This window comes from Tyto alba, unplaced genomic scaffold (assembly GCF_018691265.1).
Source record: "Tyto alba isolate M040663 unplaced genomic scaffold, T.alba_DEE_v4.0 Super-Scaffold_40, whole genome shotgun sequence".
Lineage (NCBI taxonomy): Eukaryota > Metazoa > Chordata > Aves > Strigiformes > Tytonidae > Tyto > Tyto alba.
In genome coordinates, this window is record NW_024881316.1 from 10636947 (window position 1) to 10662790 (window position 25844).

The following is a 25844-nucleotide window of genomic DNA, read 5'->3' on the forward strand; positions in this document are numbered from 1 at the left end:
GGTCTGAACTTACACAGTGGTCCCAATTTCCCCCTTCTGCCTTCATTATATTAAATTATAACCACCCAAAATTTCAGCCTAAGCTCTTCTCTTCAAATGGGGCAAGCCTCATACATGCCTCCTTGTGGCTTCCCTTTGGTCATTTCTCTGATTTTCAAGGTGCAGGTCCATCCTTTATTTACAGCCTGGTAGCTCCTTTATTTACAGCCTGGTAGCCGTGCTTGAACCAAATGAGCTTTTCTACAGACAGCCCTGCTCTCTCCCGGACTGCACCGTGTCCTGCAGACATGAAAATGGAGAAGGAAGAAGCCACTGCCCAGCTTCATCCTCTCATTCTCCCCTTTGTGTCCCAGCAGCCTGAATTCCCCAGGCTTCTCCCCTCCTCTGCTTTTGTAAGGAGAAAAGGGATGTCTGTCTCTATCTGGACCCAACTCATAAACCACCCTGCACTTACTTGTGTCCACAGCTTCCCTGTGCGTGCAGCCTACCTCAGCCTCGGCCCATGATGATGGATGGCAGTTACAACGACGGGGACGTGAATGAGCTGGGGCACTACGTGTCCGAGAACGGAGACAAACAAGACCGAATGATGGTGCAGCTGGCGCTGGGGTCCGAGAGGGGCTCAGGCAGGAGGAAAAACCAGAGATATGTCAGCATGAGGATCGACACTCATGCCATCGACAAGTACTCCAGGATAATATTCCCTGGTGCATACATTCTATTTAATTTGATATACTGGTCCATTTTTTCATAAATATACATAGTCACAGAGTGTTGGGACATTAAATGAAAGTACAGACTCATAGGCTACCAGAAAGAACATGGAGAATTGTTTTAATTGGAGGGGAGATTGGTTTTTTTTCAGGATTTAATTTTTTTTTTTAAATTAGATGCAACTCATCTGTGGCATAACTAATCGTGCAAGTTACACATTTCAGCAAAATATAGGATATGCAATCTAAGATTTTATACTTATTTAAAGCTGTGCTATGTTCCTTCTTGTGCCTCACAGGCCACTGTAAACTAGTTAAACAAATTACTATAATTGCCAGCTGCTTATCTATGCTCCATTTTGTCCCTCTGAAATCCCAATTCTCTAAGTACCTGCCTGAGTGCATGCATACGTCTCTCAACTCAGCAGACTTACCACATTCAATACCAAGAAATACAGGAATATGCAAATACTTACGTGTTTGCAGAAGGCCAGAAATGGTCATTACAGACACAAAATATCCAGTACCGGGAAACACTCTGGCAAGACCACTGATGGCTACAGCTTGCCTTCACTGCTTAATGCAGCTGCCCAGCAGTACCGCACTGACAGGTCCATGGAGGCATACTGGCACACTTGTGCTTTGTCTTGATCATATTTAAAACAAGAAGATCTTTCCAAGCTGTTTTGACTATCTTTTTAGAATATGACTTGCAGTGTGCATTTACTAAGGAATGAACAGAAGCCAGGCTTGCTGCAATGCTAACCAAGTCCTCTGGGAGAGACAGGAGCTCTCCTTGGATCTCCTTATTTGGGTCAGTGGTAGTTTTGCTCTAGTTTCCTGGGAAAGGAAACAAGTTTCTCTACCAAATGATTCAGTGAAGACAATCAGGTGACTCTGAAAAGAACAAAACTACTCCTTTCCTCTGAGGCAGCCTGGGCATTACTGGTCTGTACAGCCTGAGAACCTGTTGCAGCCTGTAAAGCCACCAGTAACTGTACTCACTTCCAGGAAAAGCCTAGTTCAACTGGTTGTAGTGAAAGCATCCCAGAAAGGTGCTCAACAGTTGACAAAGCAGTAGTAAGGACTTTATATTTGGGTTACTAAAGATATTATGCCAAAAACTTTGAAATGAAGTAAAAAGGAGCTTCTGCCATGAGAGAGTAGCTCCACTGCAGGCCCAGGTACAACTAACCGACTCCGCTCTCACGCCGCATCCATCCCCCCGCACCCTGCAGCCCACCGTGCCCTCGGAGCAGGCTCAGCGCCCTCCAGGGCGGGAGCGAGGAGACACAGCTGGAGCTGGGGGCACTCGGCCAGGACTCGAGTCCCAACTCTCCAGTTTCTGCAGAGCAGCCAGTCAGCTCCATTTGGAAAAGGCAAAATCCGTGATGCAGAAGTAGTAAAACATTTCAGGGAAACAAGAATTGGTTGTAATGGAATCAGGCGGCTTTACAGTAACAGGAGCACCAAAGGTGTCTCAGAAGGTGTGGTTACTCAGTCGGCTGCTACCACGTTACACACCTACATCCACAAAGATAACTGGAGGTTTGGATTAACAGGGCTTTAAATATATGTGTGCTTTTGCACACAATTACGAAATTCATTACTCCCTGCACAGCAGAAACTGTTGTCTTTTACAGGTGTAGCTGCTCCAAGAATCAGACCAAAGCAGTTGTGTCTCCAAAAGGAAAGTGAATCTTCCTACATGAAATCTGCCCTGGACTGACTGGTCTGCTACTCTATGCATTAGGCTTGTGACACAGATATCGCAGTTGTTTGAGCACTGCTGGTTGTTGCTTTAATTTCCTATGTAAATAAATGTAATGTAAACACACTCAGCTTTTCTTACAGCTGCTAAAAACATGACCTGCAAATCTACCTACGCTCACCTTGCACTTACAGCCTACACTCTATAGGTAAGGCAGTGAAATCACAGAAGTTAAAATCATTGAAAGACACACCCACCTGTAACATAGTTTTACTACCCCTTTCTACGTAGGGTTTTTTTTTTTTTCCCACATATGCATACTATCTTCATTTTATCAAGTTTCCTTCATATCACATTATTCTCCAGAGAGGCTTTTTCAAGAGATTGAAGAAAAAAAAAAACCAACCCAAACTATCTTCTTAAACCTTAAACACTTCAGTCAAATGAAGGTCAAAAGATCACTCTGGCAAAAGCAGATGAAAAGCTGACCACCAGGTTTGGCCACCCTACCTTATTCCTTATTCCAATGGCACCTTCCCCCACAAATAGCTCCAAGATTTCTTGAGCACTACTTGCACAGGAATGCATTCAGATTCTCAGTATTGTCAGAACCTATTTCTACAATTTAAGAATAGCACAAACAGGAGTGTGACATTTTACAGTAAGCTCTCCAGCTTCCTAAGAAGCTTGATGCTATGTAGTTTGCTGCAGTACTGTACATTCCTTTATAGACTCATTGATCTCATACTCCATACAGTATTTAGCATCTGAGCAGCATATTAAGGGAGATTTTGAAGGTACACATTCAAGTTGGAATTCTGAATTCCCTGGCTTTCAGTGGGAGACTGGTTTCTAACCCCCCATGTGATTTGCAAAGCTTCCTTTTCAGCAGGTCTCCCTAAACTGATCCCCCAACCTCTATGTTTGCATTTACACTGATAATTGTGTTTTATTTGGGAAACTCTAGTGCCTTTTCAGTCTTATATAAATGTGTATATAGATGTGCTCTATAAGTACAGGATATGTCATATACAGCCAGTGTTTGCTATCAACTGTACTCATTAAACATATTTACATACACAGCTTTTTGGCTTCTAACCTTTCGGTGTATGGTTTCTGTATCCAGTCATTAACACACTGCTCCTTTCCACTTCCACAATAAATCAGAGTGATTTGGTTTTGTTTATTTCTAGAAACACTCAAAATCACAATAAAACTTCACATTTGTACAGCACTGTGTGTTCTCTACCTTCAAAAGAATGATCTCTGTGAGTTTACATACGCAAGACCTTTTTTGCTAAGGACCTGATCCAGTCAGATACCGAATGTCCTTAAATCCTGCGCCACTGGTAGGGCTGGAGAGCCCTGCAATGCCTCAGGCAGGGCTCTGACAAGAAGCAAATCACCAAGATTATGACATTAAGCTTTCCACCCCAAGCTGTGTACATCAGTCCTCCTCCTTCTGGCATAGGGTGATACTTCACAATATAATTCAGACCAGTTTCTCGGAGGTTAACCCAAAGCTCAGCCCGGGATGATGCTGAAGGGTATTGGCATGTCGGTGTGGGCTACAGACAGACACAAGTTCTGCCTGCGAGCATGTCTAGATTCAGAGCTTTAGAGATTGAAGCCTTTAGGATGCTGATAATTACTGGTAGGGTAAAGCAGCAAGGAGACAAACTTCAGTAGCAAGAGACAGAATAGTGAGAAGACATGAAAAAAAAAAAAAAAAAAATCAGTGATCTCTTTTCTTCCCCAATGAAAGAATATTATCATAATAATCAAATCATTAGAGGCCTCTTTCTACATGCTGCATGCCCAAGCAAGCAATTCCCTCAGTACAACACAGATACTAATTCCCTGCCAGCCCTGATGAGCAAGTAGAACCCCCAGGCCCGCGACTCCCCTCTCCAGCACTTGCTCACGTGGCAGCAGGGCACGTGATGGAGCGCTGAGGCAGCAGCACCGAGAAGTGAAAAGCCACTGTGAGACCACCCGTTGCTGCATGTTCCACCACAGGACACCAGTAGCTGAGTGGCTGTACAACACACACGGGCCGTTCCGGTGCCAAAACAAATCTGTGAAAGGTGGACAAGTTGCAGGGTGTCAAGCATGTTCCGGTGTCAAAAAAACAGAAGTATACAGAAACAGGAAAACCAAGGAAAATTGCAACTCCTGATGAATTTTAAGTACTTGTCAAACAGTTATGAAACAAGACTCCAGCACTGTAATTCTGATGAACACGTAATACATTTGTGTGCTTTTATCCTTCAGTAGGGTCTCAAGGAGCTAAGGGGAGATGAGTCATTATTACATTTGCCTGTTACAAGTTTGAGACTAAGCAGCTGAAAAGGGAACTTTGTACAGGTACTCTAGAGCAATCAGAAATGCTAGCACTGCTTCAACCGCTGTTAAGGCTGCCTACAACCATGGGGACTTCATTCTTCCCTAGGACCGAGGCATTTCTCACTGTGTTTTTAAATAAGGACATTCAGATGCAGCCGTGGCTGAGAACGATCCTCGATGAGCTTGTTAGATACTTTTGGCTTCCACTAGTGCCTGGAGGAATCTAAACCAGCAGCAGTCTTACCCAAACTCCCTAACCCAAAGTTGGGTAAGAACTCTTAAGGGAGGGGTGCACTTCTGGTCCCTAGTAAAAACAACAAAATGTGGGTGCCAGCAGCAGCCACCCAGACAGGCTGGCGGACAAAGGCTCTGTGGAGGGCTGCTGCTTTCAGGACCAGGAATGGTAAACCCTACGCAGACTGACGTTTTTATTCTAAAATTATTTAATCCTAAACACTTTGCTCTAAATAAAAATCTCTTTTAAAGAATGTTGTTAGCAAGTTATGAGCAGGTCACTCGAATACTAGACAAAGATTTCAGCAGCTCACACGTTATGACTCTTCTTCACAGGAACACAGACTCGCTCTCTCTGCAGTGCAGTGGGGTACAGAGCACTCAGACAATGGGAATGGAATTATTACAGATATATGATGCACAAGAACCGAAAGCTGCTTCCCATTTACTGTTTGAAGAAAGGCTGCGGGACCCTTCTACACCAGCCAGCTTAACTCAGCAGGTTACAAGTGCTATCCTTCAAGTTTTTCATAAAAAGAAATCCAGCGCAGTTCATGGTTTATTTTTTTGTTTTGTTTTAAACCAAGCATATCTTTTACTCAAGTTCTAAGGCGGATATTAATAAGGAAACATGGTAGCTTGGCAGGCTAGCAGAGGCTTTAAGTTCTTTAGAAAGTCTGGACATAATCACCTCATACTTAAGCAGCTGTGATTTGTCATCAGCTGTTCAACATCATTTCAGCAATTATAGTTTATTATCTACACATGTTGATTCATTGCTAAAAGCACTACTCTTGACAAATACTCCAATATTCTTAAATTACAAACACCTTGGGGAAGACTGCAGTTAGGTAACTTAAAATGCCCGAAATTTTCAACAACATGCAATTTATGAGCACAAATTACCAAAAATCAAAGCGAGTTTTATTCCCACAGGAAATAAATTTCTCTCATATATAGTATCATTGTGATAATAAAATCCTAATGTTAAATACCATACTGCTTTAGTTCTGGACCTTAAGAACAAATGTTCTGAGACAAATGAGAATTAGCTTGCCTGGGGAAATTGAAAAGCCTCTGTCCTTGGAGGCATCCAGGATCCAGCAAATGAAGCCAAACTCACCTGATCACCTGTTGGTGATAATCCCACTTCAAGCCAGGCCAGGTTTAGCCTAACAGATCCTCCAGGGAGCCCTCCCAAGCACCATGCCTATTATTCTATGAATTCTGACAGGTTTTAATAGAACAGCCCTAGGATTGTAAAGACTACCATTAAATATTGTATTTGAAAAGCACTGACCCTCACAAAAAAACCTGCTCACTATGGCAGACCACATTGGAAAGCTTAAAACACCCTCACTCTTACATAATCATACCAAACCTGGGGGGGGGCAGAAATCAGACACTATTCAAATGAAGTCATGCAGCATCCCAATATCAATCAAAGGGCAAGAAAATTCAGTCACAATTAAATTGCTTTATTGATATCAACTCATCCTTAATCAGTATTTCAGTTTCATTTTAATTCCAGCAATGATTACAACAAAATTAAGATGTGCTTTTAATGCAGAAATATTTAATTAAATGATATTGGACCTGATGCAGCCAACAGCCAGCTGGTCTGGACAAAGAGAACCGAGAAGGCTGTAATGCACATCAGCTTGTAGGAAACAACAATGCAGCATGGATTGTTATCACTGGTATCTCCACACTCCATCTTAAAAAACAGCAAAGCAGGAAGTTAAGCAGTTCATGCAGGAAGAAATAAAAAGCCAGATATGCTAAGGAAATCCCTGAATGAGCTTGTTAGCCCAGCAGAATTTAACGAATTATAATTGCCTCTGAGAACTGGCAAGGCAAGGTTTATATTACAATTAAAAGAGAAAGTTCCTTTGACAAACCTCAGACCAAATTTCAGTTGGATTTAGTTTCCAACTTACTATCCTGGACATACCCAGAGCTCAGAGTCCAAACCTCCACCGTTTCATGCATTCATCTGTCAAAACTGTCTGCTAGTGAAAGCAAAGGTATGGTGTAAGGCCAGACTGTCTTTTACCCTGCAATACTTAGTCATGCTCAACTCTTCAAATAACTGGCTTGTAATACAAAACAAACCCCTTTAATTGTGCCTCTAGTTCTTACAGAAACAGATCAAGCTAATTCCTTTTTCCAAGAATACTGAGCATTTAATATGTTATCGGATGGTCTGCGTCCTATTGCTACAAACACAGAGGCTGAAGTATCAGAATGTCTAAAAACTGTCAAATTATGTTGTCTATACAACATACAAACAGCAGCCAGCCTAGTCACACTTTTTTTCCTTGTAAGAAGGGAAAGTCTCAGAATTCTTAAATAGCAGCTGGATGTCTGTGTTAAAGAGTGTGCAGAAACGCAGGGGTACACAGTTAAACCAAGGTAAGGAAACTGTTTTTTTCCAAACATTACAAATTGAATACAGAAATTAATAAAATATAAATTCTGATTAGAATTCTAGCGTTTACCATTTAGAAACTGGTACTGTTAAACACAAGGTTTCTGAAATTATTTTGGGTACTCTGACTTCCTGAGAATACAGTTTGACTTTTCAGAAGCTTGCTGTAATACCCATGGCTTAGGAAGATGTTAACCAGTAAGCTGCTCTTTCACTCAGTCTGTCCATTGACCCGGCAATTTGTATCCGAACAAAAGATGAGTTCCTTCTCTACGACAAGCAAATTAAAAAAAAGAATTCCTAACGTGTTTGGACACACAGAAATACCACCTAGATAAAATCTGCAACATTAATGTCTCTGGGGAGCAAAATAACAAGGATTAAACAGGCTAACCACACAACATACAGAAAGGACAACTGGCCAGGCTTACCGGATCTGCTGCTTAGGACAGGGGAACAAACAGGTTTGAGAAGACAGCTACTGCACAAGCAGTCCTCAGTGCAAGCTTCTCAGTGCTTACTGCAGGGGTTTGCACACAACACAAAGGTTTTAGGTTACCTTCATTTACTGCTTCATGGCACCATGCTTGCAACTTTGTGAAAAAGATTTCCACTGGTTTAGCTAAATTTATACACATCCATCATACCAGTTAAGCTAGAGCAACACCTTGTGTGGACACTTATATTGCCTGAGACAAGAACTTTAAGAAGGTGCACATGCATTTTCCAGCAGTAGTTTAAATGTGTTAACTGAAACAAACACCTAGTTCCTTTCAGATTTTTTGATTAGTGACTTCTCCACAACACCTCCAAAATTTATCAGGAGGAAGGTCAACACATTTCAGGACAATCAGCTTTTACAGACTGCATTTCCATACACTTCTCTTCCATTGCTAGAAGCTACTATTGTCAAAAGCAGGCGTGCTTTCAGACATATACCCTTCTCTCCAGTGACACCAGCTCAGGTTTTAAGCCTCGATCTCATCCCAAGAAAAAGTGACTAGCCAGAGAGAAATACTTCACAGACCAGAATCAGCCTGTGATCACCAAGCGAACGGTGTTTATTTTCGAACAAAAATTTCTATGTAAATACCATACTTCCCCTATAAGAAATATTAGTTTACCAATACACAGACAATCACTGACAAGTGATCTAACACTATCATTTATTCAACACTGCAATTTAAACACAAGATATTTGAAATTTCTCTCTGAAATTCATCACCATATTGAAAACAGAAAACATTACAGCTAGAGGAAATTGCACATTTTTGAAAGCAATGATACTATTTGCTTCTAAAGTCCAAAAAAGTAATCAACATTTCAGCTATGTGTTTATCCCACCCCTTCTGGGATTTAAATGCAGCATCTCCATTAAGTCAATCCTACCGAGATAGTTTTAATAAGCCTTAGTGTGATGCACATGCTCCTGTGCCACCGCCAGATTCTTCTTTAAGTTCTGCTGGATTTATTTGCCCCTCTTCTTTTAGCTTCACCTGTCTAAAGTCTTCTCTGACTTCTTCTAGCAGACCTGGCTTGAAGATGACATCCAGTGCTGTCATTGCCAAAGCTTTTGCTGTGCGCAAAGCATAGAACTGAGCATTCTGTGACCCTGTAGAAAAAAAAGTAAGAGAAATTTCAGGTTAGATTACTAATTTTAGCTACAAGCCGCTAACTCACTGCATCAGACAATCTATAAAATAAAGTTTCAGTTGCAAAAACAGTTTCTTAGAAGTTTTCTTGCATGAAGTATGTCTATTTTCTGATGCCTCAAAACAAATTTTCACATGCAAGTGCTTAACTTTCTGCTACTGATATAAACAACTAAGACTGAAAACAGGAAAATGAGTGTTCACATTTTCCTTTTTAGAAAATAGAGTTTTATACCATGATCTCTATCACACTTCCAGACTACTGTGCTTCAGGGGCAAAAACTACGTTTTATCTTGTGGCTCATGTTTAGAAACTCTGAATGTGCTGCTAGGGATAATTGTTCTAATTTCTTCTGTATAGATGGTATACTAAGTCAGGCTTTTAGTACGAATTATGGTTATACACATTTAACTTCAAGCAGAGTAATAGAAATTCTACATTTTGTCAGCTTTTTTTCTGCAACTCTATAATTAACAAATTGTTTCAGGGTCCATATTCAGCTCAGCTCCTATCACGCTTTGTGAAAGCAACTCCATTTCTATATAGGTATTCCCATGCAGCCACCTTCACATCCAGTACTTACACTTTTATACATTTACTGCACAGAGCTTTGAATACCACTGAAGCATGTGAAAGCTTTAATTCTCTGTAATTTGAAATATTTATAATTTCTAGAGTTGCTGCAGTGCAGAGTCACCAAACAGTCTCTACATCGCGTAAGGGTTCCAAATATAAATGTCTAACCCTTTTCACTTCCACTCACCTGCAGCTTCTGTGTACTGCTCAGTATGATTCAGTGCATCAGAGCCAATATAAAAATAAGGATGGAGCCCAGGGACCACAAATGTAACATTTCCAAAGTCCGTGGAACCTAGAAGCGACATAGAAATTTTCTCAGTGAACAAGTGTTGAAGAGTTTTGAATGCAGTAAGAATCCAGCCCGTATCTAAAACAGAATATCCTTTGCCCCAAATACTAAAATAAAAGCATTTCTGAGTCATTCTTCATACAAAAAATCTCCCATCACCAAGATGTTTTCACTAACTAGCCATCTTCAGATGCTGCTCTCCACTGTGCTTCTGATCAATAATCAGTTACTGGACTGCGATGAAGATGTATCAGCATGTTTCTATTCCATTTACTGTTTTTTTTTTTTTTTTTATCAAGCATCCCCTGATAGTAAGCTGTTAATTCAGAAACAATGAAAGCTGTAAACCTTGGAGCTTGGGGCAGTTGAGCTATTTTCCTGCTACAGCCCTTAGAACCAGGCCCAACAATTCCCACTTTTCACCAGGATGCAATTATTCAGCATTAGGTAGGGGACTCTTAAGTAGGAAGAATCTATCTTTAAACAAAAAAAAACTGAGGACAACTGTATCTTCCTGTGCTTTTTGACTATTCTCAGTTATGGAAACCTTAACAACATGAGCACTTCTGAAATAACAATATGAGAACTAAACTCCAGAAAAAACACTAGTGCTTTGCAGACTTAAAAAAAAAATCTTGATAGTAATGCTGCAGATTTTAATGATGATTCTTTCATGCCTGACTAGCACTTTCAGTACATTAGCTAGTGATAGAACCTCTCTCACAATACTGCCTTATCTATTTAATGATACCATCCAGAAGCAGTAGGTCCTTCACAGTAAATTATCCAAGAGTCTACAACTACTTCCTGAGTGTCTTTTTTTTTTTCTTACCCAAACAAGCAATCCACTCAGTATTTGTTAAAATGACATTTAGAAGCTGGAGAAATCAACATATCAATTATTGTGATATTCAGGTATCAGAGGAAGCATTGTTTTGTAGCAGGGAAAAATGGGGATAACCAACTAAGATCTCTATTAACCCTTTTCAGCCCAATCAGACCTATAAGAATTTTTTTCTTTAACAATGGCATATAAAAATGACTGTTCCAAAGATTCAAAATTATTTGTAACACATAAGGTCGCCCCCATATCATGATACTTTACGGAGAGAAGATATTGCTAATGCCTTATTAGTAATGAATTGATTGAAGAATACAGATTTTACTTGGAAGCATATGGTTATTAAAAGTGAGTCCACAGAGCCTACAGTATGCGACCAAAGTGGACAAGACTAGCTTGCTATTTGCTCTGCCCAAACACAGATGCAGCAAGGCTTGTCCAAAACCACAATCTTCTTTCAGTATGCATTTGAAGAAAATCCAACCACTGGCACAGCAACAAGGTGTATTAATTTTCAGCAGTCTACGCAACTGATCCATTCACTGGTCAGTCTGGAAAGACAAACCAGAAGTCTAGAAGTTCTGGCTACTCCAGACTAAACCAAGAGTTCTAGACTTGCCTTCCTAAGTCCTAATATACAAACTGCTGGAAAGACTGTGTTGGCCTTTTTCCCTGCTCTCACTCAGCAAATGAAGCATTAGAAATTTCAGTGCATCCCAGCTCTCAGTCACGTAATTCCACTTAAATTTATATTCATATCCAATCGACTGCCAGTTTCCAAGTTATCTTTGCTGAACGTAGGGGATTTAAACTTGGTATTTCCCAGTAAGATGAAGAGCTTACCAAGCCAAAGTCCAGCCAGCTTTTAATAAAAATGTGACAGCCAAATCTTCCCTTCTATCAGAAAAAATGTCACACCCTTTAGTGGGAATAACCTAGAGGCATGTTTAAAACATCAGGTGTTCCAATGTTTTCCATAAAAACATCTGAAACTCTATGCTTGCTAGAGACGTACAGATCAGGATTCCTTCTAGAAGCATAATTGCAGTTATCAATGCAATATACAGACTTGTGCACTATCTTCAGCTAGAAAGGTATTGGGAGCTCCTGCCTCTCAAAAAATGTATCCCGAAGCTGATACTGAAACCTCTTCAAGTCACTGAACGCATAATGGAAGTCAGTATTACCACAAACATAACTGGAGGGCAAAATGCAAAAGATTCCAGGAAGCATTTCTAAACAGTCCCAAAGCTTCAGAAGTGGTATTTTCAAAACATACTGCCTCCTTCTTAGGACTGTCTGTATCAGTCTTGTGCACAGAAAGCCAATGAACCCCATGAATGCTAAAAATATCAAAAGTTATCACAAGCATGGGTGCCTCAACTAAGGCATGCTAAACCAAGCCGTTTGGGAGGTTAATAACCTGTAGCAGAGCCACCCTACCAGCCGAAGGAGAAACAGGTTATGGCACCTGGTCAAAGCTAACTCAGATTCACATCATTTCACATCATCCTGGCTGTGTGTCAAATGAGCAGAGCGTGCACAAGGCACACACGAGGTAGTGTGATTTGATGGACTAAAGGAATTCTTCGTAACGCTTAGCTGCCTAAAGCGATACCTGTAAGCAGACCGATACTAATACCCATGCAGAGGTGGCAGCGAGTATGCTCATCTGTTAACGACTTTTCTGCTGCACAGACATGGAGAAGCAACTGAGCTATCTTCCTTCCCTTTCAACAGAAGAAACTGATATCCTAAAAGAAAACATTGAAAACCGTATGAAAACTAAACAGAAATAGAGGTCTTTTTCAAGACGAGACAAAACAACCCCCCCCAAAAAGGGTAGCATACAAAGTTCCACTCCTAGGTCTCTGGAGACTGTGCTTTGTTAACAGTCCTGAATCCCCACTGCAGAAATCCAGAACAGAAGCTGTGGAAAGAAAATTCAGTAAAGCCTACTGCAGTGTGAGATAAAAACGCAGTTGCTGAAGCACATTTTGACATGTGACAAGCAATTTAAGTACAGGACAGGCATATGGGGAGTTTCAGTTTAATTTAATGGTTAACATTTGCCATATCATGTAACTTACATACAAAAGCACTATTACAATTAGGTGTCTGTACTAAGTTCACTTGAAGTCCTCTGAACCAGCAAGATCACCAGTATTCATGATCTCCACCCTTAATACAACAGTTGAAGGAATCAACTAGCCGAGCTCCAGAAAGTTTCACTACAGTAAACATTCTAAGTAAGGTTACTCAGCCCCTTTCTTAAGCTAAACGAGCACAGTAGTAAAACTTACTTGTACCACACTGAAAAAAGAAATCTGTCTTTACTTATAAATTGTTTTTAAACACAAGACAATGAACCACTTGGAGATAATATGCTACTGTTGCCTGAATTTGGAAGGGAAGTAAGAAGTAGGAAAAACCCAACAGAATACCATCAGATACGTTGTCTCTCCCACCTAAAAAAAAAAGTTGACAACTCTGTCCCCAAACACCAAGATCTCAACTGTTCAAAGATAAACTGCATTTAATGTAGAGAAGATTAGTACCACAGTAACAACTTTTACAGAGAACAATCTTTTCCTTTTAACCAAAAACATTTAACATGAGTGGAGTAAAACCGTTTGTATATACAATTATGATCAGTAGTGAAGGCTATCAAGTATCAGCAGCAGTTAAGACTTGAACAGAGGTCCTGTAGGAAGATTATGAAAAAAAAAAACCTGTTAAGGCTGATGAGAAACCCACCTGAGCATTCAAGAGTTCACATCCCTATTACTATAGCTCTGAGACACCAAGAAAGTGAAACAGTTTGAGACACAGTCAAGACCTGGAAGTGAACACCTACTTGAACAGAACCCTTTGGAAAGCTCATTTTTTGAATTTGTGAACTAAAATTAAGAGGCACAAAATTACCTGTTAATGGAAAGAGGTTTACATTAGCGTTACCGTGATGCTTAAACTTCCAGTTGAAAATATCTTCCAAAACTCCCTCTAAAATATTAGTTAGATGCTAGTAAACTTGTTTATATGTAAGCTTGGAAAGTATTATTAAACAAGGTTCCTAAAAACTAAGTCTCATCTCCATTCATAGTAAACCAAGACTATTTCAAAGCAACAGAATGAACTGCAATTCATTCCATATCATGTTCTCAGGAAGGCTGTTCTTAGCTTTCCATCCTTCCATCCACCCACCCCCCCCAACCAAAACTCTTCCTTACTTTTTTTCAGGAATGCTATCAGAAAATGATTATTGCTTTTCATACCTGTTGGGAAAGTTCCTTGGCTTCTACGACAAATAGAGAAACACAGGCCAGAAGTACGATCCTTTTGCAGAACTTCAACTTTCTAATTTGCTTTTTTCTTCTGACCAAACTATGTTTAATCTAGCTCTGTCCCATTATTTTATATACTTAGGAGTTGACCAACCTAAGCTTAAGCCATAACAAAAAACCCAGATGGAGTTACCTGACAAACCATTCAAGATACAGTCTTCTGATATAAATTCTATTCCAAGCTTCTTTCCATTCTCCTTGTAAATGTTCTGCAGACTCTTATTTGGAAGCACATTGTAGTAATCATTTGCACCACCTTTTATCTCCACCTAGACAAAAACACCAAACGATTAGAAATTTTTCTCCAATTTAAGCCAGTTTAATGTAAACAATTTAAAGACCAGAAAAAATAAGTACGTAACCACACTTCAAACCCATGTGCAAACAGACATAAGTACTAAGCTTCTTTCAAAAATACAACGTTCTGCCAAGTATTACCTTTGATCAAAACACAGCTGGCATTCTATCAAGTTTGCACTAGACAGGCAAATTCCAGAAGCATGGCTTTTATGGGTAGCATCTCCAAAAATAGGACAGAAAACATTTCCTGTAACAGTGTCTAAGGATTTTCAACGCAGGTACTATTAAGCTATATAGAAATCAATTTAGGTTTTCACTAAATTCTATTTTATTATTGCTTAGAACACTTCCAATAACTACAGTCCCATTCATGAAATGACTTCGCACAGGCAAGAAGTTAGAAAACAGATGTAAAAAAACATACTAATGCCAAATTTCAAGAGATCTTAACTTTCATTCTGCGTATAGTACACTTTCTAGAACCCTTTTCCAGCTAGAATGGAGGGGCCATACTAGGAAAAGAGCATCTAATGCCTCACACAGACCTTAAAACTCACTAGCTCACATTCGTATACACAATACCTATTTGTTCTGATGAGCATAGACATACTTTTCACAGTTGTATTAGTCAAACCTGTAACTACAGAGCAAGTAAAACTGCCTATCTTAGCAATATGCTGCAAGGTAATCATATTGCTTGAACCAGTTACAGGAAACACTTCCATTTACTAAAAGCAAAAAAGGAGTTACTGAAAAAAACACTCAGTTTTTCACATTTGGTTGCTACATCAGCCTGTTAATAGGCAAAGGACCTAGTGACATAGAATGTGGAAAAAAAGACAAACCACTCAGTATCTATTTTGCCTGTTCCCACTGGTAAGGTTTGACACCAAGCCTCCCAGGACTCTGAGCCTAGCAGCACTGTCTGTAGAAGAGCATCAACCACAGCAAAACCCCAAAGATTATGGGGCACTTAAAGAAACTGTATGTATGCAGGACCAGGCAGGATGCATAGTAAGAGGAACAATAGTAAAGCAATCAGGGAGCTATCATTTTTTAAATGTCATTGAAATAGAGGGATGCTCCAGCTCACTCAAAAATAGACAAAGGTTACATCCACCCTGAAGGGTCAAGAGGACCACCCTGGAAATTACAGACTGGTCAGACTGTCCTATCCAACCCAAACCATTCCATGATTCTATGACCTCTGGAGATCTCTCCCAAACTACATTCTTCTATGATTCTGTGGCATTCTACTTATAAACCAAAGCTTTCTTTCAGGACACAAAGCAACAGAATAGCAAAGAGTATCATAGAAATCTGGATTTATTTCATCTAAACACCATGCAGACAAAAGCATTAAGTCTCAAATTCCTATTATGGCCTACTTTATCTCCAGCATAACAAGAACACATGACCATGAATACATTCTTACTTTACATCCTGTAGCCAGTGCTGCAGATTTGAAGCAGTTCTCAACCTTCTCTGTTAGAACAGAAAGATCTTTCCTTGAAGGGGCACGCAAGTAAAACTCTAGTTCAGTGTAAGAAGGAATGATGTTAGGTTTCACACCACCATTTTTTATTACACCTGTAGAAAGGGAAAAGTCATGTTATCAGTGCTAAATACAACTGCTTGATATTCAGCCCCGTCATGGAACTCCTTGCTCAAGAACTAAATATATAAACAAAAAACATCAGCTGAGCATGAAATACAAAGAATGTCAACAATACAGTAGTATGAGGACAAAGTTTCTTTATCACATCACATTAAGTGGAATATGTACATGTTTTTCATCACAATTTCATTGCATTCTTTGGTTTGACATCTGTTATAAACGTAAGACAAATTAGCATTTGTAATTAATCCCCTGAAATTCAATGCATCAGTCATAAAGCAATCTGGCTGCCATTGAAATAAAAGATGTTGTTATAATGGCTACTTTGGAGTCCAACTTTTAACGGGTTCCTCAGCTATAGTATTTCCAACTTATTTTGCCAGCTTGGAGAGAAATTCAGTAAGTTGCATTTCTCAGCAATACTGGAATAACATGTGTGTTGCAGTGCACAAGTTCATTAGATTCCTCATACTAATTCTTTAGAAATATTGGAATGTATAATACATGTAGTTTTATTCAAGAGTTAAGTTTGAGTTGAAAGTGTTCCCTCAAGGAAATGTGTGACAACTACCTAGTTTTCAATTATGACAGAAGTATTACCATAAAAGACCATAATACTTAGGATATTACAACAATAAAACGTTGTAGACCTCAATTCTACATTAGATTTCAACGCATTAACAGCTAGTTGCTTTCAACAAGCTGTTTGTTTCCCTGGCCTCCTACCCTCAATTTAAATATGTGGAATAATATTTGTTTTCTGTAGAACCTGAGAAACTATTGACCTTAAATGGTAATACTGCATAAAGTTACTGACATGTCACTGAAGCCTGAAAAGACAGCACTATCAGGATGCAAATCGACAAGTTGTCTCTACTTTTGGTACAGAAAACCTATGAAGACTATGAACTCCCCCTCGAGTAAAACCTTTCCAGTCTTGAATACAGTCAAAGCAAACAAAAGTGCTAAATTAAACCTCTATCAGTACTAGTCTGTAACAAAAAGGAACAGCTCAGATGAGAGGGACAGACATCGCAGGAAAGGAACCAGCAAGTCAGCAAGTAAGTAATCATGCAAATTTGCATGACATATACCATAATATATTTGCTCAAAACAAGTAGGCTAACTTTCACTTGTCTTGTCCAGCACATTTGTAAATGGAATTGGATAGTCTAAGAGTAAGTCTACACTTAAATTTCAAAGCAACTGCAATAAAGACTGAACAGCAGATCTAGCTTAAAAGTAGACTGCCTGCACTCTATTAGTAGCACCCAGTTTGACCTCCTCCTAGATGGAACTATTTTTTTTCAACCCGTTTAATACAACTTTTGGAACAAAAAAAAAAGATCTACATTCCTATTTTTAAGAGGGCAACATTTACTTCACTTATAAGCAGGGAAGGAAGATAACTTACCAAATACCAGACAAACTCAAACTAACAATGTTCAAGTACATAAAACACTGCTTAGAAATTCTAGACTTCAAGTAATGGAAATTATTTCAGGTTTTGTTAGTGGGTTAACATTAAGATTTTTAGGATCACTTACGTCAACCACTGCTGTGACTGCAAGTTCTACAACACAAGATCTCTAACACACTGTCGTAACGAAAGCATTGCTAAAATTAAATCTCATTCTGGCTGCTTATACTTTCTCAAAAGTATCTTAAATATTTCTAGTTTGAAAGCCAGGTTTACAACAGCAGTTGTATCAACATAGTAATTTAAGTTTTGCTGTGGTTCAGGAAGTGTTACTGCTAGGAGACTTGTTTAGATACTTATTTCTTTGCCTACATTACCCATGCAGCCTTTAGAAACTACGAAGAAAGCGGTATTCAGTGTTTTGGGCTTTGAGTCAATAGAAGACTTAGGCACCTTAAATCTGCAACACATGGGTTTCAGACACCAAACTCGTAATTAAGTGCCTCGTTTGCTACAGAGCAATAGGATAGAGAGGCTCTGCCCACTGTCTGAAATTCATTTGGGTATGCTGCACAGCAGAACAGCAAACATCTTCATCTACAGTCAAAAGGGGTAGGGCTTCCCGACTCCATCCAGATATCCTGGAGAGAAATACACACATGTATTACACAGCACAAGCAGCCAAGATGTGTAATGATTAGCTCAAAACTTCTGGAAGTGTTTTAAGCTCACAACAGGTATTCCAAATAAACAGTTCTACATTCAGAAGTCCTGTAGAAATGGCAAAGTTTCTTAATTTCAATTTGGAAAACATTGTGTTGGGTGTAATAAGGGAATGCTGGGTTTATAGCTAAAGGGCAGTTTCCACCTCAACTCTTGAAACTTTCTCACTATACAAAAGTAAGCACATGTTGAAGGAGTACAAGTCAAGCTTAACGGTCAACATGGCTTATTGCAAAATGACCTTTCTACTCCAAGGTCTACAAAATATTAAATATTAGAATTCAGTGAGCATCTAGTTGATTGGGCTACTAACCAGAACTACTGGCTTCTGCCATCACTTGTTTTGTACTTCAGCAAATATGCTTCAGTCACTCTAGACCACTACCCCTTTCCAATAAATGCCATCTGATTAATGAATTGTCTACTACAAAAATGATGCAGTAAGTAATACTTCACTTCATTTTTCAGAAGCATTTAATCTTGCACCTTTGCACAACCACGCACATAAGCTTTAAGGAATTCAAGGCCCTGTACCAAAATAAACGTAGCACTTTTAAATTTTTTTCTTTCTGAACTGCAATTTCAAGTGCAAAGACTTAAAATTTGTCTAGCCTCTACCTAGGTACCTGTGTCCTCTTTTAAATCTGGCCTATAAGCCTATTTTCAACAGTTAGTTCTGGACACTGACATGATTTTAAAGATCACAGACAAACTATTTAAACGAAAAGGTGCTATTTCATAATATCTGAAGTGACTAATAATTTAGTGCAATAATGCAATACTATAAATTATGGGATTTTGTAAGTTATTATTTCAACAGCCTAAACTCTTACTTGCTGGACATTAGGTTTAATGAAGATCTCACCATGGACTCTCCAGGTCGGTTTCATTTGCTGTCTTAAAACAGACAGATTGTTGTATGCAAGAACAGCAGCATCTAATGCATTAACTCCTTCCCAAGGATAAGCAGCAGCATGAGAAGCTTTTCCAAAGTATTTCACAGTCACGCTAGGAAATAAAAGGCATTGCTTATTTTTTTTTTTTATTCACTGAAAAAACCTCTAAAATAAAAAGTTCTTTTTGTTCACACAAATATTTGTTATTTACATTTTGTGCAGCAGAACACCAAACAATTTACCTGGCACTACACTGTTGCAAAGTTGAATTATCAGAGTGCAGGAAGATGAAAGATTCCTAGGAGACCAATGAAATGGAACAATACCAAGAGCAAATCAAGCAAAAGAGTTACCAGTAACATAATACTCTATAGCCTTTTCCCGAGAAGTACAGGCTTCACATATTAAATTTCTCCAATACTGTACTGCCTGGCTGTTTGGATTACTAACATCCTTCTCAGATGATAACAAAACCTTTTCCCCAATTCAAAATTAGAAGCTGATTGTCCTGATTCTTGACAAACTTAAATAAAATGTGTACAGTTTAAGATAGCAAAAACACATGAATGAGTATCACATACAATCCACATCTAAATAACAAAAGTTTCAAAAGTATAGTAAAGGCATAGACTAATATAAAATACACTACAGCAATGATATTATTTCCCAGCACTCCTCAAAAATGTTGGTAGAAAGGCTTGCAACAAGGAAGAAATTTAGTGCAAAGGTTATCCTCCAACTTCGTAGAAGGCAAAATACTGTACCTAAACATATCCAGTAAGAATTCATGATTTGCTTCATCTGAGGGCCATTTATATGAGCTTTGCAAAACAATTTAATATTTCAAATTATATGAAAACTTTATACAAGGCAAATATTAAAATACTGACAACTACATAAGGTATTACTATTTATCAAATACATAAATATTAGTTTTTTACCAACGGTAGAGATTTTAACTAAATCTGTTTGTACTCAAGCCCAGTCCTTTACATGAAAAACTCCATCTTCAAGCTCAAAGTGTTCCCCCTGCCCTGGGACACATAACCTATCTCTTACCCAGCTAGGACCAGTCTAACTTGCTTGTCCCTGTCTTACACAAATGCCAATTTAGCCACTTATCCTGAACTGACCCCTCATGCTCTGGACCATGCCACAGCTGTAATACCAAAACTTATAAACACTGTACAGTGAAGAGGGACACGATGGAGTGTACTGGAGCAGCAGAAAATATCTCCTGCTACTGCCTACAATCCAAATTAAGTATGCCCTTTTCCATCCCCTCCTCATTCCCCAAGACAAACAAACATCTCATTCTGCAAAATATGAGTGTTACTTAAAATTTATTATCATTATGAAATCAAGGTAAGAAAACTTATCCATTAACATCCCAAGTATTAGACTGTAACACCTCAAATCAACACAAAGAAGGCAGGACAGATCCCTGGACATTCTCCAAAAAATGGCCAGAAGGCAAAGTAAAGCTGAAAATCATGCTGCAAGGATTTTTTTTTTTTCCCACAAGGAACACGTACTTCTTATTAAAAAAATGTTATTTCAGCATGCCTTTTCTTGTACTTCTGTTGCTAGACAAATATCACATACTCAGAAAACAAACAACAGATTTTGATGAATAACAACACCCTAAGCCAGTTTAAGAACAGCAGCAGAAGAATGTGGATCCTCTCTGACCAACAACAGACTTAAGTGAAGGATAAGCGAATAGGAATCAGCAAATTTTAGCATGTATTCACCACAGTTATCCCAGTACATTAATTTTACTTTAGGAACAAACCAGCTTTCAAAGGTTACAGATATAGTAGTATTAGCAATTTAGTGATCACCAGTCCTTAAGTCCCTTGAAAACAACCAGAGATCGATTACAAAATATCAAAACAGTCTTTGTACCTCTGGAATCTCATAATTACATAAATCATGACATAAGCTCAGTATTTCAAGCCTCTGGAGGTAGTAAATTGTTTCACTCAGTACCTCAATTCCATGCCTCCACCATATTCAGGGTTTAAAAGCCAGCTAGAACTTGTATCCTAGGGCAGATCATCATCTCTGAAGGGAGATTTTAAAATCTTACTGTACCAGCCCCAAAAGACTATTGCAAGAGTTGAACAGAAAGACAAAACTATCAACAAAAAACTGCATCCTGAAGGTTATAAACATAGTCTTAAGGTACAGCAACCAAAAGGCAAACTGTGGTCAGTCCTGGAGATTACAATAACCAGTTAAGACTTTTTAGAAACACAATGATGGAATATAGCAGAGCACTACCTAGGTAAGGAAGACCAGGTGTTGCTAATGTCTGTTTTACCATATAATTTAGCAGTAACAGAAGCAAATTATCCACCAGGAACAGCACTGGCAAAAGCAAAATGGCCAATAAAATCAAGCACATAGGAACTGGAAAGTAGCACAACCAAGCCAAAAACACCTCTCAGTACATCAAGTAAAAAATGACTGGAAAACCAGCTAATTAAATATTACAGAATTTAGTCAGAGAGAGCCAAATGTAATACTCGGAAAAAACTGTTGCACTGGACTGAAGTTACTAGTAGAGTCTCTGCAAGGTAAGATCTTGGGATTAAGAATCATTAGTAACTGTGACATAAAATCTTGTAACAGAACCTGCTGACAGAGTACTGCTGGAACACTATGAAAGCAGAAGAGGTTTATAATATCAAAGAAATAATAGCATGGCCTTGCAGACTGGCAGAGAAATAACAGAATGAAGTCCAAAAATATTTGGAAGAACATGTCCTTACACAGTAAGCATTTGTCTAAAAGCTGATGCTCAAAAATGACTGAAACCCCAAGCATGACAGCTATCTCCAAAATGATAAGGAAACACAGTGGTCCCAGAATCAGCTGAGTAAGGTCTAAGGAAATTCCACCTCATGTACTGTGTACAATTCTGGTTATGCACACCCAGCAAGGAATACTTCAAGATGAGTCAAGTCACTCCAAGTAAAAACAAACAAGTGTTGTCACTGAATAGTAGGGCTAATCAAAAGAAGGCATAATTTCCAAAGAGTTATATGGCTTAGTTGGCAAAAAAAAAAAAAAGCTGAGCGAGGGTATAACTGCTGTCTATACTTACATTGGGGGTAAACATGAAGGAAAGCAAAGAACTACTTTGAATTGAAAAATAAGAAGTTGCTGTGAGATTTAACAGATATAAAACGGCCATGATTAAGTTTAGGCTGATAGTTAATAAGAATCCAAACAGCTGTCAGGCTCCACTTGCTAGCCCCTTCAAAAGTGGGGGAGAAAACCTGAAACTATTACAAAACTGTTTAAAATAAAATGCGTACAGAGAACTACATGACCTGGTGCCCAGGAAAGCAAGTGACTACAATACGTAAGACTCCCTCTAACTGCATTTTTTTTAATTTTTTTTTTTTTTTTAGCAGATAGGATAATCACATGCATGCTTAAAAAGAAACGCCTAGGAATATCATAAACAAGAATGAATTTCTGGGACACGTGCAAGATTACTTCAGAGCAGTGAGGGACCTTTAACACTGAGCTGAACAGTGGTCTTCGGAGGAATGGCTGAGTTTCCAGAACGATGACCTGGCTCTTTAGTTGACTGCACATACTTCAACTGAAGGGCACCTGCAAGCTCCCCAGAGCCTACCAAAGCAGCTCCCCTGCTCGGAGAGGGGAGAAAAAGCTAACGGCAAGCCGATGCTTTCCACCTGAACCCCGCTCACTCACTCGTGCTCAGCCACATCGGGCAGGTAGGCTGCGTTTTCTTGGGAGGGGTGCGCCATAAAAACCACGTCCAGGCCGTCAAACGCTCCGGCGTTGATCAGGTCTATTTTGCCACCTCCTTGCTCCTCCGCCGGCGTCCCCAGCACCGTGATCTGCAGCACAAACGCACGGGAGTCAGGGAAAGGGGGGCCGAGGTCAGGCCCTGCGCCCCCGGGGGGTGGGAGGGGAAGAATTCTTTCCCCCCCCCCCCTCACCTGGACGGCGACGGGCGCCGGCGGCGGCAGGCTCTCCAGCGCGGCCTTCAGCCCCAGCGCGGCGCCGGCGCCCACCTCGGCGATGAGGTTGTGCCCGCAGGCGTGGCCGAGGCCGGGCAACGCGTCGTACTCGCAGAGGAAAGCGACGCGGAGCGGGCGGCGGCCCCGAGGGGCGGCCGTGCCCCACTCGGCGCGGAAGGCCGTGCCCAGGCGGTAGCGCGGCTGCACGGCCCAGGCGGCGCCCGGCAGCTCCCCGCTGGAGAAGAAGCGGGTCATGGCGTCGTGCGCCTGGTGCTCCTCGTAGGCCAGCTCGGGCCGGCTCCAGATGTCGCGGCTCAGCGCGCCCAGCCGCGCCGCGTTCAGCTCCACGCTCTCGCACGCCCGCTGCTTCAGCGCCTCCAGCGCGGCGGCGGGGCCGCTCGGCGGCGGCTCCTGCGGGCCCATGAGGGAGCGGCGAGGCGGCTCCCCACGAGCACCTGCCGGCGCGACGGGACCCACCCTTTCCCGCCCCTGCCCCGCCGCCCTCTGAGCCGCCGCCCGCCGCCGCCCCCTTTTATCACCTCCTCTGCGCCGCGGGGCACGCTGGGAAGTGTAGTTCGCCACCCCGGCACGGCCCGCAGCCGGCGCCCGGCCGGAACTACCCGCCCCAGCGCACCCGCGGGAGCGCCCCCCCCGCCGCGCCGGTGCCTCCCGGAGGGGTTCCGCCGGCGCCCGGCGTGGGATCGCATTTCGCCGCTGTGTATCCGTGCGGGTGCCGCTTCGTGCTTTTAACCGCTGTATTTTGCGGCTGAGATAACGCACACCTGTATTCACCGCCAAAACAAGCTAAATTCAGTCTCCTCCTGCTCTCTGTGTGCCATTTCAAGTGCAAGATCTGCCCGGGCTTGGAAGTTAATACCCGATTGTCTACAACATTTTTTTTTTTTTCTTTTTTTTCAGCTAGGAGTTCTGTCAGCCTGGATTTTGTTTGGCCCTCCATGTTTCTATGTTATTTCTGTCTCTCCTCTCCCCCTGCAGTTAGGCCACCTCCGCTGCCTGCAGCCAGCCTGGCTTCCTCCTGCACCCATGGGGCACGTCACGACGCCCACTATCGCGATGCAGCTGCAGGTCGCACGGGTGCTTCGCCCTGGCACGTGGCAAAGCTGATGGCATCCACAGTGCATGGGCTGAGTCAGGGCACGGCCCACGAGTGGAGAAAGCACAACGCTCTGGGGGAAGCCTGGGCCTCGCCGCCTAAATGCCACGCGGCACGCAGCGAGGCCCACGCAAGTCCGAGCAAGTGACCGGCCATGGCCTTGCTGGCTTTCATAATGAAATCCTGATGATCAAGTGCGTGGGGTTTGGGGATTTTTCTTCTGAAGCTGTTGTGCAGTGCGGCGTTTGTTTAAAATCCCACGTGCACGAATGTTTTGCTAGCAGTGGTTTATGTGAACTTGGAATGGGCGTGAAGTGCTCACCTGGAGTTTTTAGACACAAGCCAGGTAGCAGGAACCTTGCCTACCTAGCCAGCCCATACCTGACAAAAGCTGAACTCAACAGAAACAAAATGACAAATTCTGGTGGTTTTCCTGTATTCATTTAATTACCAGAAATTAACTTTTTGTTCATTTTAATCATAGTTTATCCACCACACCTGTTCTCCGCAACTTTTCCGTCACCTGGAGAAGTGCTTTGGTGTATTGTACTACAGGTTTGCTCTCTCCACAGAAGATGAGGATGTTCTTTTCCTAGTGAAACCCAAACCCTACATGACTCTCAGTCACTTCAGAGTTCAGGCTCCCTTGCCTAATGTTTGTAATGAGCTATTTTTACTCTTGTAACCCACTCTGGCAAGTATCATGGCTGTAGTTAGTTCTTTCCCTCCACCCCCGAATCCTTCCGAGTGGAATAAATCTGTCTACCCCAAAACATGTGCTGAACTTTCAACTATCCTATTGATACATGCAGTTAGAATTTGTCAGCAGCTGAGGGGGCACATACTCAGCAAAGGGGTCACGTAATTCAGGTCTGTTTGCCAAGGGATTTCTTGGACTGGAAGCCCTTTGGAGCAGGCAGAGTGTTGCTGATGATAGTGCCAGAGTTCTTTATGAACAACCACTCTAGGCATCCATCAAACCTAAACACTTGTGGAAAGAGCTGGCTCCTGCTTTAAGTTTTAGTGAGGAGGGGAAAAAAACCCACACCTTTTTTCCCAAGTACCTGGCTCCCTGAGGCACTACTGTTCACTATATAGTTTCATATTTCTTCAGCAAAAACACAGGGTCCTGCTCAGCCCACTGTACCTTTCGCACAGATTCATCCTGTACACTGTATAGCTTTATATACCTGATCAGTAGTTTTGCAGCCAAAGGTGGGTGCTTGCAGTAGTTTTAATATCTGTTAACTGGAAAATTAAACATTCTGTGATATCTAAGTGACTTGCACGTGATTCTTCAGGAGCATTAAACCTACTGGATGGACCTCGTCCAATTGCTCTAACAAAATGAGAGAAACATCGCAGATCATGGTTTTCTGAGGAGGGGAACCATGGCGGGAGCCCTGCATTAAGTTTCACAAATATTTGCTGACAGTGGGGATAAGGTGAGAGTCAGATGGGAACTCTTGGGCTCCATTTCAGTGCAGAAGAGGAGTATCTTCCACAGAGCACAAATTCTTTCATGCCTCACTCCCCAGCCATCACCTTCTTCCATAAATGCCCTCTCAGTCTGTCATTGCCCCATCCGTGGGTGCTTCATACAGCCCCACTTCACCACACCCAGCCAG

General features: G+C 41.1%; 2 protein-coding genes across 5 annotated transcripts in view; one reads left to right on the plus strand and one right to left on the minus strand.

Moving 5' to 3' along the window:
* Positions 1-3653, plus strand: part of GABRR1 (gamma-aminobutyric acid type A receptor subunit rho1) — a 32996-nt gene extending 29343 nt beyond the window's left edge. For all 3 annotated transcript variants that reach the window (XM_042803559.1, XM_042803560.1, XM_042803557.1), the window contains one exon: positions 467-3653. In XM_042803559.1, coding sequence (XP_042659493.1) covers positions 467-754 — 288 coding nt within the window. In that variant the 3' untranslated portion in view covers positions 755-3653. The remainder of the gene's footprint in view (positions 1-466) is intronic.
* A 2808-nt stretch (positions 3654-6461) lies between these two features.
* Positions 6462-23596, minus strand: PM20D2 (peptidase M20 domain containing 2). Of its 2 annotated transcripts, none has more exons than XM_032989878.2 (7): positions 23082-23596; positions 22831-22979; positions 19068-19210; positions 15877-16031; positions 14275-14410; positions 9852-9959; positions 6462-9047 (listed from the first exon to the last, which is right to left on the minus strand). In XM_032989878.2, the coding sequence occupies exons 1-7, from the start codon at positions 23523-23525 to the stop codon at positions 8845-8847; spliced, it is 1338 nt and encodes a 445-aa protein (XP_032845769.2). In that variant the 5' UTR covers positions 23526-23596; the 3' UTR covers positions 6462-8844. The 2 variants fall into 2 exon arrangements, 1 of the variants encoding a protein (XP_032845769.2); XR_006166421.1 differs by lacking the exon at positions 6462-9047 and adding an exon at positions 12416-12551 and having other exon boundaries at positions 9853-9959.
* Between the last annotated feature and the right edge of the window lie 2248 nt (positions 23597-25844).

Coding starts and splice junctions, on each gene's coding strand:
- PM20D2 (XM_032989878.2), bottom strand. CDS start 23,525: ATGGGCCCGCAGGAGCCGCCGCCGAGCGGCCCCGCCGCCGCGCTGGAG. Junction 14,411..15,876: donor CACTGGCTACAGGATGTAAA/GTAAGAATGTAT, acceptor GTTTTTGTCTAG/GTGGAGATAAAAGGTGGTGC. Junction 9,048..9,851: donor GCAGTACACAGAAGCTGCAG/GTGAGTGGAAGT, acceptor TTTTTTCTACAG/GGTCACAGAATGCTCAGTTC.